Source organism: Culex pipiens, chromosome 2 (assembly GCF_016801865.2).
Source record: "Culex pipiens pallens isolate TS chromosome 2, TS_CPP_V2, whole genome shotgun sequence".
NCBI classification, from domain to species: domain Eukaryota; kingdom Metazoa; phylum Arthropoda; class Insecta; order Diptera; family Culicidae; genus Culex; species Culex pipiens.
Window position 1 is genome coordinate 81,197,310 of NC_068938.1, and position 12,448 is coordinate 81,209,757.

General features: G+C 35.0%; 1 protein-coding gene across 2 annotated transcripts in view; it reads left to right on the top strand.

Moving 5' to 3' along the window:
* Positions 1-12,448, top strand: part of LOC120428131 (uncharacterized) — a 481,672-nt gene that overhangs the window by 370,546 nt on the left and 98,678 nt on the right. For both annotated transcript variants that reach the window (XM_052708221.1, XM_052708222.1), the window contains exon 3: positions 7,840-7,988. In XM_052708221.1, the coding sequence (XP_052564181.1) occupies positions 7,840-7,988 (149 nt within the window). The remainder of the gene's footprint in view (positions 1-7,839; positions 7,989-12,448) is intronic.

Below are 12,448 nucleotides of genomic sequence, written 5' to 3' on the forward strand. Positions count from 1 at the left end.
ACAAAAAATCACCTCGCGGGCCACGTTTGGCCCGCGGGCCATACTTTGGTCACCCCTGTTCTAGACAAATGTCGGCGGGGATGTGGCGGGCATGTTTTTTTCCACACGATTATTTCAGAACTGGCTGAACCGATTACGGCCGGGTCCGCCTTATTCTGTTCGTTTTGGGGTCCCCTAAGACCCTATTAAATTTTATTCTGTTTAGTGAAGTACTTTTAAAGTTATGCCAAGAAAAAGTTTTTTAGTAGCTACAAAAAGGGTGATTTTTAAATAAGCTCAAAGGCCGGATCTTTTTGCTTACGCGTGAGAGTCGCGCAGCATGCGTATCGCCCGGTTGCCACATTGCTCAAGCAGTGTCTGCGTCTCTTCTAGAAAAAGTCTGTATTAATTATGTTGCTGAATACATCATTTTGTCTCGACAAAGATTTAAACGAACTTTTTACTGAAATATACAACTCATGAGACATTGTTTACTAAGACTAAGGGGACAGCATGCAATTCCATCGTGCACCTAATGTTGGCATATCAGCACTTTTAAATTCAATTACAGCCCCCTCTTTTCTCTTTTATTTTGGAGAGTTGGTAAAAAAAGAATTAAAAATTGCAGTTCTGGTAAAAATAATAATTATTAAAAAAATTAAATTAAACAAAATTAAAAACATAAAAGAAAAACTCTTAAAATGATTTGAAAATACAACCTAAAATACAACATGAATGTGAGGAAGGCACCAACCACTTTAAGGTGGATCAAGAAACGTTTTTTTAATTACTGTCCATGATTGCCCATTACTTGAAATATTTTTTTTATCAAAGAGATCAGAAATTTAACAAAATGCCTATGAGATATTAAATATTGGACACCTAATTAATGAAATACAGCGAATAAAGGAAAAGAAACAAAAAATATAAGTTGTTAAAATTTCATCTAAACATTCCAACATTTTCTAATGCCAATGTTGAAAAATGAATTTTGTGAAATTTTATGATCTGTTTCAATTATTAGAAATTGTAATCTAGGCTAACATCTCAAATTGGCGTAATATTGAATGTCTGGCTTTTTTTTAAATATTACTCTTGATTCCGAAATTTAAAAAAAAATAATGTTCGAAAAGACCATAAAATTTGTTTCATTTTTCAAACACCATTAGTTGCTGAGATATTGGCATTAGAAAATGTGGGAATTTTTGGATTAGGCTTAAAAACTTCAATTTTGCTGTTCCTTTTTCTTTTTTCTTTTTTTTGCTGTATTTCAGAAAACTGACATCCAGTCTTTAATATCTGTTAGGCCACTTGATTGGAATTTTTTTGATCTTCTTGAAAATAAAAAAAACACATTTTCAGAAATGAACAATCGTGGACACTATTAAAAACACGAAAAACGGAAATTTCTCGGTTAAAATAAAACTTTAGGTGACTATATCTAGAAAACGGACAGCTTACAAAAAAAGGTACTTTTCGATTGCAAATTTAGCATTAAAAACTAAAGTCAGCAAAAAAAAAATTACTTAATTTTTTTTTCTTTAACTTGGTAGTAGAATTTTCTCTAACAAAAGTTGCTCAAAAAAATAAATAAAACAAAATGGGAAAATGGTTTTTGGGGGACAGATAATATCTGGGTGCAGAATAGTGGTTAGCAAAGCGGCCTCAATTTAGAACTGTCAGAGCTGAAACAATTTACTGTTCGCAAAATGATACTAAGAAGTGGCAAGTATTGTAATCGATGTATAATTTATTTTGTCGGTGGCATCGAGCATTCGAGGTATTCGAAGTAAACAAATCTTAAGAAGAGGGTAGAAATCGAGATTGGGTAAATTCTTCGCTAACATTTCAATAAGCGCTATGTCTCACTCAAAACTTACGTTTATGAAGTTTTTTGAAATGTTAGCGACGAATTATCAATAACTATGATTGGCAAATGCCAAATAATATTGAATACTCCAACATTATCACTGCGCTTCAAAGATACACAGCCTCGGAACTTCGATTCGGTTGTTCTTCTGATCCACATAATTCCACCCACTTCTGACGCAATATTTCGTCACGTGGAAATCAAAAATAACCTCTTTTGGTCAGCGATTAGTTATCGAACAAAAAAGTGCGAAGTCCTTAATTTTTCAACGGAAATTTAAAAATGAACAGATTTTTAAAAAAAATCACAACAAGTCATTACAGCAGCAAAAACTATGTCACGCTTGAGCTTGAACATAGCCTGCCACTTTGTTTATGTTTACAGCTGTAATGCAGATGTATTAGTGGGGAGCAGTGGGGAGCATTCGGAAATCACGTTACGCATTCTGTCTTTTCAGCACTCAGGATAATATTTATAAATTTTGAAACTAATTGAATCTTTTCAAAAAAAAGGTTTTTTGAATTTATTTTTAATTAAGGCCTCATAAAAAATTCCATAATTCAGAATCAACTGGTTAAGTTCTGGCTTTTATTTCAGGAATCAGATAAATAAAGGATAATCACTAAACTGACTCATGAGTTAATTAAAAAATTACTTCCAAACTTTCTTTTTACTTTTGTTTTTTTTGCCGTTTTGAAAATATTTTTTTTTTAATATATTTTACATTATTTATATTTTTTTCGTTGTAGCTCAGATAGTTTATTCATATATGCATAGGTTTTTATAAAGTTTACATGTTTGTGTGATTATTGCCTTAACTTTTCTCCGTATATAAATTTCAACACGCTTTCTGCTCTGATCAATTGCCAGAATAATTTCCATTGGCAGAAATCAGTCCAGAGATAAATCGATCAGCACTAATTAGAAATTAATCCAACAAGACTAAGCTTCATGTAACAAAGTGGCATTTTCCAAGTCAGAATCAGTCACACTAGTTCATTTGTTTCTGCATAATTCAGCCATTCAGATCACTCTAATCCGATGTGACCGCCTCACTTTTTGTGACCACAATTGCTCCGAAAGAACCCAAAATTTCGTCCAACTCTGTCCAAACATCACAACCCACCTTACTCCGACCCGCCTCCCACCTCGCACAAGCTGAAGACATGATCCCGGGGAAAAAGTTTCAACCCCTTCCATCAACACCGTGCCCAGAGAGAGAATAGTAGCTGCATGCATGGTGCGGGAAACCGAAGCAATAAATTCTTCATGTTTTGGCCTGGGGGCGGCTGCCCTAGGAGCTGTCCCCCCAGGTCGTCGTCCCCCCCCTCCCTGGTGACGGTGACCAACGGAATGTTTTTGCGAAGGAGTAGAAGGGGTGGGTGGGAGCAGACTTGATGGACGCCTGTTTCATTTGGTATTCAGTTCTTGCTGGGTTGGAAAAACTTGGATCGCATCGGTACGACATGCGAAAGGGCCACACTGTAGCCAACTTGGAACTTGGATGCTGGTGTAGTGATGTAAACTTTGACCTGTCCCCGGGAAAGGGCTGCAGTGTGGCCAGAAGGATGAGAGATTTCAAAAATTTTGGAAGTCTTCTTTAGAAAAACTCCAAAAAAGCAATTTGGCATCATTGCTTCAATATTTCCTAAAACCCATGTCCACTCATGTAGTTGACTGTACTCGTAAGGTCCAATCGTTCGCTCAATACTTCTCTCGCTACAATAAAGAAACTTATCAAGTGATAAAATGCAAAGTAGCATGCTCCTGCTGCATACATATAGCGTTCCAAAGAAAGGTTCACAAGAAGCTAAAAAGAAACACACAGTTTGAAAGAAAAGTAGCCACCCACTTTCAACCCCTCCCTCTCGGAATAGAAAAAAAAACTTTTCAAAACCTATTTTACACTTGAGGTTCATTCGGCCACTCGGCGATGCAGAGTGACACACCAGCCAAGGAATGCACTCACCCTTCGATCCCGGGGCTGACCATCGCTCGCAAGAGAGTGAAAAAAAGAAACTGTTGAAGGATGCAAAGAGAACTTCATAGGTTCATTCTTGTGGAAATTGCTACTCGTGTTGTACCGGCATCTCTCGACCCTTTTCTGGTGCAAGAAGAAGAGTTTTGAAAAAAAAAAGAAAAAGTGCAATTTTTCCATGCTTCCGTCCTCGAGGGAATCTTTCCACACAAGGTGGTTTGGCATTAGGAAATTCCAGACGGAATGACGAAGGTCCTAGAAGAGTCAATGTTGAAAATTGATAATTTGATTAAACATAGAACAGTTCAAGGTTGTTAATCGATAAAATTACTGTCGATAATATTATCGTCTGACGATAATGATAGTTATATCGTTATCATCGGGACGAAAGCGATAAAGGGTTAACTCATATTTAAATATTTCTCAAATCTATAAATTCAACCATATCATGTTGAATTTTCAATGCTTTCACCGAGAATTTTTTTTTTGAAAATCTAGTAAGTTTCTATGTAAAATATATACTCAAAATTGTTCACAAAATATCGTATTTTTTTTCAAAAGTACTCAGATTTTGATAATTTGCAATATGGGTATCAGACGAAGTGAAATTTTGAATGCTTTTTCACTTTATTAGAGTTTTGCCTTCCTCGCCTTACTGAGGAAAGGCTATAAAATCACTCGAAAAATGAAATTTTTACTAAGACCTCCTAGACCTACCGTCATTTATACATATTGACTCAGAATCACCAGCTGAGCAAATGTCTGTGTGTTTGGCTGTATGTAGACATGGGTACCGAATCAATGTCACTGGAATATCTCGTCACAGACTGAGCCGATTTTGACCGTATTAGCCTCATTCGATTCGTCTTGAGGTCCCATAAGTCCCTATTGAAATTTATAAAAGTTATGTTTAAAAAACTGCTGCATATAAAGTTCACAATTTGCAAAAAGGGTGATTTTTGCATGAAAACCATATTATATATTTTTAGAAAGGTTCTGAAATGACCTTTCTTGTGGATCAAGAATTTTTGAGATGCGACTTACCTATCTAAAATTACAAGCAGTTTAAAAAGTGGTCTGAATTTACATAACCTCAAATGGTCGGGTCTGATCGCCACGAAAAAACCGTGAAGAGGGATGCCATTTTCCTCAAAGGCGGTGTCTGTATAATCTTGACAAAACGTCTGTAGGTAGTCTGTTTTTTTACTAATCAATTATTTTTATTAGAACCTCTTACGTGCTACGATCGCGTTAGGGGAGATTCATAAACCATGAGGACAGTATAGATACTCTATAATATATACTCTATACTCTATAAATGAGAGGAAGGCACCAACCACCTAAAGGTGGATTAAGTCAGGTTTTTTTGTTGAAAACTAAAATTTTCACAAAATAACGTATTTTTTGAAAATACTCAAATTTGCATTTTGCAAAATTTGCAACAAGGGTATCACACGAAATAAAATTCGGTTCGCTTTTCACATTGAGTGAATTTATTTTAGTACTAAAATTTTCACAAAATACCGTATTTTTTCGAAAGTACTCAAATTTTCTAAATATACAATATGGGTATCAAACGAAACGATTTTTTGCATGCTTCATACATACATTCAAACTGTGTATGCTTCATAGATTCATTAGATTCATTTGATATCCATATTGCATATTTTGAAAATCTTAGCATCTTTGAAAAGATACGGTAAGTTGTGAAAATTTTAGTATTTTCCAAAAACAGTCTAATCAAGTGAAAAAAAGCATACAACATTTCGTTTCGTTTGATACGCTTAAAAAAAATTGAAGACTACCGAGAAAATACGGTGTTTTGTGAAAAATTTTGTATTTTCCAAAACTCTCCAACCAAGTCAAAAAAAAGTACAACAATTGAATTTTCAAAAAAACTTTATAAATGTGAAAGAGCAATCCAAATTTCGCTTCATTTGATATCCATATTGCATATTTTGAAAATTTTGAGTATTTTCGAAGAAATACGGTAATTTATAAAAATTTTGTGTATATTCGAAAAAATACGGTAATTTATGAAAACTTTAGTATTTTTCCAAAACACTCTAATCAAGTGAAAAAAGCATGCACAATTTTGCTTCGTTTGATACCCATATTGCATATTTGAAAGTTCGAGTAATTTCGAAAAAATGCAGTATTTTTTTTAATTTGAGAAAATTTTAGTATTTGCAAAAAAAAACTCTGAGGAAGTAAAAAAGCATGCAAATTGTTGCTTCATTTGATAAGCATATTGCAAATTTTGAATATTTGAGCATTTTGAAAAATAAGATATTTTGTGAAAATTTTAGTTTTTAACAAAAAAAAAAACCCTATTTAAAATAAAAAGCAGGGCTGTGGAGTCGAAGTCGGAGCCAGAGTCGGAGTCTTCAAAACTCGAAAAGCTGGAGTTGGAATCGGCTAAATTTCATAAGCTAAAGTAGGAGTCGGAGCTGAAAATTTAAGATAACCTTGAGTCGGAGTTATCTTAATTCCAAATTTTTGTTATTGTTCAGTATTTGTTATAATGTTCTTTTTTAAGTCGCATGCACTGTGTTGCCATTTTTTCAAAGAGATTTATCAGATGACATTATGTCTTTGAACATTTTTACTGTGATTGGAAAGCTCAAATTGTGTTGTTTCACTATGATCACTAAATGATAACCTGTTAATCCTCTCATACCCAAGTATGTAGTATCATAACGATAAAACTATCGTTATCGTTATCGAGCCTCGATAATTTTATCGTTAACAAGTTTGAAAGAGATATAAAGATGAAGAGATGAAGAGGTGAAGAGATGAAGAGATGAAGATATGAAGAGATGAAGAGGTGAAGAGATGAAGAGGTGAAGAGATGAGGAGATGAAGAGATGAAGAGATGAAGAGATGAAGAGATGAAGAGATGAAGAGATGAAGAGATGAAGAGATGAAGAGATGAAGAGATGAAGAGATGAAGAGATGAAGAGATGAAGAGATGAAGAGATGAAGAGATGAAGAGATGAAGAGATGAAGAGATGAAGAGATGAAGAGATGAAGAGATGAAGAGATGAAGAGATGAAGAGATGAAGAGATGAAGAGATGAAGAGATGAAGAGATGAAGAGATGATGAGATGAAGAGATGAAGAGATGAAGAGATGAAGAGATGAAGAGATGAAGAGATGAAGAGATGAAGAGATGAAGAGGTGAAGAGGTGAAGAGATGAAGAGACGAAGAGATGAAGAGATGAAGAGATGAAGAGATGAAAAGATGAAGAGGTGAAGAGATGAAGAGATGAAGAGATGAAGAGATGAAGAGATGAAGAGATAAAGAGATGAAGAGATGAAGAGTTAAAGAGATGAAGAGATGAATAGATGAATGACGGAAGATGTTAGTTAAGACAAAGTTTTAATTTCGACAAGTTAATCGAAGTTTGGGATGGAACCGCCCACAATGTCATGTGAAGCTTACATCAGAGTCCCATCAGTTTGATCACAGCGATAAAAGGGGGGAAAAGAAAGGAGTGTGGAAGAGAAAAATAGCAACACTTCCGGCTGCGGTTTCGACCGGTCTTGCCACACACCCACAAGAGAAACTATGTTGCAGCATGCATAGAAAAAGAAAGAATGAAATGGTTGTCGGAACAATCGAAGTGTAACGGCTGTTCTGGGCAGTTTAACTAAAAGAGAAGAGGGTGGTTTCCCCTACGCTCGTTGGGGGTGACATAATGGGCCCATTCCGGAAGTGCTCTTCCGGGATGAATGTGTTATATGTGTAACGTTTACGAGAATTGAAGCATTCATCCGGATGTGCATTAAAATGTATTGTGTTTGAGATGACTTTGTGACGTTCTTGGTTAAAATTATTCTAACAAAAATATTAAAATTCAACTGACTCCTTACTTCCGTCAAATTAATAGTCCCCGTCAAAAAAGTACACTTCCTTCAGCTTATCACCGTTCCCTCCATCATCACGCGCTAATTGTTTTCGCTGTAATCTTCAACCGAACTTTTCTTCCTTCTTCTTCTCAATTTTCCAGACACCGGAGGATTGCTCCGCCGGCTCGAGCTGCATCCCGACGACCATCTCCTGGGAGGGAACCGCCGACATCCAGTCCGGTGACGTGTTGATCGTCGAGATTGACGATAAGCACTTAATTCCGTCCAATTATAACAAATCAGCGGAAAGGTAAGCAAAAAATGCCAACCCAACTCGGTGGTTTTGACAGAGTTGAGAGTTTTTCCTCCACTTTTCACTTTCATTTGCGTGTCATAAAATGAAAATGAAAGCCGCAGAAACGCGCCATCTATCTTGGTGGATTTTTAACTTTTTTTCGCAGTCTCTCGTCTTGGTGACACTTTTCCTGATTTTGCACTTTATTTTGATAGCATTATTAACTCGACGCCAAGGCACGGTGGGTGAAAGTCTTAGTAGAAATGTGTATAAGTTGGTGCTGCTTTACTGTAGATAAGGCAAACTTTGAAATTAAAACCATAAAATCAACTTTATTTTTAACTTGTGAACTCACCTAGTGCTATATTTTAGCATTTTTCCGTCCGTTTTATTGAAATAATCTAAATTTAATTTTGGTTATCATGTGAACTAGATTTTTTTAAATGTCCTTTGTAACATTATTTGAAAGTAAAAATAGAATTGATTATCGTTTACTTTTTTTTCTTAATTTTAATCCTTGCAATCAAAAGTCGGATCGACAATGATGAAAACAAAAGAGTGTAGAGTGTGAAATAGTAGTCGGTAGTATTGCACCCACAGTAGAGCAAATGACAACAGTAACAATAAAGATAACGATCTGGTAGTATAGAGGTACTGTGAACGAACACCGATGACACCGACCAAAAAAAAATCTGCACAGATTCAACTCGAGGGGAAGCATGAACTTTGGGGTCCCCCGAATCACGTGCATTTGAATTTTTCAAAAATAGTTTGTCTGGACCGGATGGTTTTTCTCAAAAGTTTTTATGGAGCATAAGTGCGGTTCGGTTCTCCTAAATATCGCATGCAGTTTTTGGGTGGTATGCAAGAGCGATGAACCGCCCTAATTATCCATACACACATTTCGAAAGTAATACAGTCCAGACTCAATTATCCGACGGCCTTTCACTATGGAGAATTGACCCACAATTGTTTATTTTTATTTTTTGTCGGGCTAAAATAATAAACTACTCTAAATTGCAGGGATGAAATATAGAGAAAATCTAAATACAAATATTTTTTTTTTTGCTTTTGAGTGTTTTCGATATGCTAACGGCGGTTTCAAAAACACCCAAAAAGCTAATAATGATAATTTTGTTCAAAAGACCATTTCATAACATTTGCTTATTTAAAAGGCAATTCAACTTTTGAAATTCTATTACAATGGGGTCGCAGAAATCGCACTTGATGTTAAATGGTTGAATATATAAAAAATATCTTTTTTGTTCGTGATTCGATCATGCAATGTCCCATACAAACCTAAACAAACGTTAGATTAATCGAAATTTGGATATTCGAGGTTTCTGATAATGGAGTAAAATTTCCTCAAATTACGTGCTTTTGAAAATTAACTATAAAGTTTAGTTTTTTGCAATATTGCTATGAAAAGATCAGGTTTTTTCCATACATTTAAAAAAAATAATTCAAGTTTTTTTTAAACTCATCATCAATGCTGCATTATTTCGAAAAATACTTAAGAGCGAGTCCACGAACAAAGCATACCCATCTCGCATCGACCTTACCAATCTGCCTGAAATTTGCAGGGGTTTTTTGAACATAAAAAACTAGCATCTGGCCAAAATATGAGAACTCTAGGTCAACGGGAAGTGGGCCAAATCGGGATACTAGTTTGAAGGTTCAAAAACGTCAAAAATCTTAAAAATGCTATAATTTAGGATAAATTCAATTTAATTTCAAAATTTAAAATGCATCTGAAAGGGCTTGAAAAATGCAACAAAATGCAGGGTGAAGCATCCCAATTGGTTAAATCTGAAGGGAGTTATTGGCATTTAAGTAAAAAAAATAGCATAATTTTCAAACTCAAATAAAAAAGTGTTCCATCCAGATATCAACTCGGTTCGACCTGCAGCTTGTAGGAGACATCTGGGACTACCATCTGATTCTAAGAACGCTTTGGGTTAGGCAGTTTAACTTATTAAATAGACACTTTTACTTTAAGTGAATTTTTAGGATGTAAATTTTTGCTCGGGGGACCTCTTAGATCCCATTTTCTGGTGATAATTTTATTATTTTCGTATTCCTGAGACATTTAACAATAGAAACATGCACAAAAATTTAGAAGCTTCTTTTTTTTTAACTTTCATTTTTTAAAGAGTTAAAATGGACGAAAATAAAAAATTTTGTGCATGTTTCTATTGTGAAATTGTTTTATATGTACAAACAACCCCTGAAAATTTTAGGCACATTTGTGAGTACCAAACGACATCCCATACAAAGGGGTGTGCCCTGTTCGTGGACTCTCTCTTAAAATATCAGTCTAAGTATACCGTGAAACGGGGCGACTTTGATAGCCGGGGTGATTTGATAGGTTTGTTTTTCCGCTACATGAAAAGTACAATTAAAATACGTACGGAATGGTTTAGAATCATACTGACTGTGGTAGGTGAGTGTTCAAAGTACCTCAAGAAGAACTTTTTATAAAATTTTGAAAAGTTTAAAAAGTTAGTTAAATATAGTTAAGAAAATGTTGATGAAAGCCATTATTTTAAACTTCTCAAAGTGTCATGGTTTTCTCAATGAACATGATTTTGAATCGAAAAACGGAATGTATTTTCGGATTCTTTGGAAAATTTTCCACTAGGAGAAGGTTAAATAAGTTTGATAATAATAAATTATATTTGTTTTTGAAATACAATATAAAAAAATCTCCGAATTTATAGGCAGTTTCAGTTGAACGAATTTCATGTTAAATGTGAAAACTTGTGATTCGTGCTTCGAATTCAGTATAAAATGCAACATAAATCAATCGTTTTATAAACAATACTAGTTTTAACAAATTTCTGGCAAAAATCGATTTTTTTACAATTTTACCTAAAATCAATATGTATTTTAAAACGCTTATAAACTTAATATATATTTTTTTGTAAAACTAAATCAGCTACTTTAGTGATGGTACATTTAACGTACAAATAAAATTTGAACATCTTTAATATGATTATAACAAAAAAAAACTATGACTATCAAAGTTACTCTGGAATTTGAATAAAGATTTTTAAGCATAACTATTTTTCTAAACACTATTGAAAAAACTGTTTTTCCAAAATAGTGCAAGGACTTTGTGTGGCCTACCACAGTACATGTTTTAAAAATTATTATCTTGAGAAAAACCCTACCAGTTGAAAAATATTCCAAAAACAAAATGAAATCATATCAAAGTCACCCCGGTTTACGGTATAGAGCAATTCCAGCTCAAATCAGGAATTTTTCTGGTACTTTTGTACCCGACCCTCTCCGATTTCAATGAAAGTTTTTAGACATGTTATACTAGGCCTATATAAGCCATTTTTGTGTATATGGAGCCAATAGTACTCGAAAATAACATTTGAGAAGGGCGTAAGGTATTTAAATATGTTTGTATTTTGCAATTTAAAAATTACTGTGTCTCGAAGCCATTGCGTCGTATCAAAAAGTGGTCCAAGACAAACTTGTAGGAAATTGGATGGGCTTTCTGAAAAAAATACACTGAAACAAAAATACACGCCACTTCTATGAGATTTTTTGATTTTTAAGTCTAAAACTTAAATTTAAAGGTGTTGTCACGATTTTTTTTTCGTTCAAAATTTTTGAGGAAATAGCCTAAGATGTTACCAAAAGACTGACGAAAAATGCAGGATGGTATGTCTCTCCTAAAAAAATACAAAAATCATTTACTAAAACTGTTTTTTTGAAAAGTGGTCTAAACGTCAAAATTTAAAAAAACCCATAGTGGGAATCGGTTCCCCAGACAATTTTACATAAAAGTCTCCATATTGACCATTGTCCTATGTCCAATCCTTGGGAAGATACAGCGGTTTTAAAAATAAAAATGATGAAAAAATGGGTTTTTTGGTGGTTTTTGGCAATTTCTATATGACAGACTTTGCCGAGCTCCCGTGGTCTAGTGGTACGGGTTTCGCTTTGTAAGCGGAAGGTCGATGGCTTGAAACCCATCTGGCGAGGCAAAAAGGGTAGGTGGCGGTCGAGAGGGGATATCGGCTGCTGCGGGAATTGACTTTGTCAAGTCCCAAGCCTCCCCAAAACCCATCACATCCAATCTCTCGGACGATCTGTTGGCGACTGAGTCTGAGCGTTGAAGAACTCTGCAGCAATACACAGAGAAGAGCTTCAAATGCTACTTTCGACTCGGTCACATGCTCTCAGGCAAAATTCGAGCTGAAGATTGGGCTATATGATCGGTAACGATCTCTAGATGGGTAAAAAATAAACGAGATTTCCCCTCAATCTCGCTCATCTCCACGTCTTCGGATCGGTCTCTCGTGCTCGTGTGGCATGGCATTGAGTGATTGGTTTGGGGAATGAGAGGGGGCAACTGCTCGAATAATTCGTCAAAAACTGTCTCGCTCAAACAATAGCGCTACGGAAGACGATCGTTCGGCAGGCTGTGTATAGCAGCAAAACAGAAAACCTGAGAACAG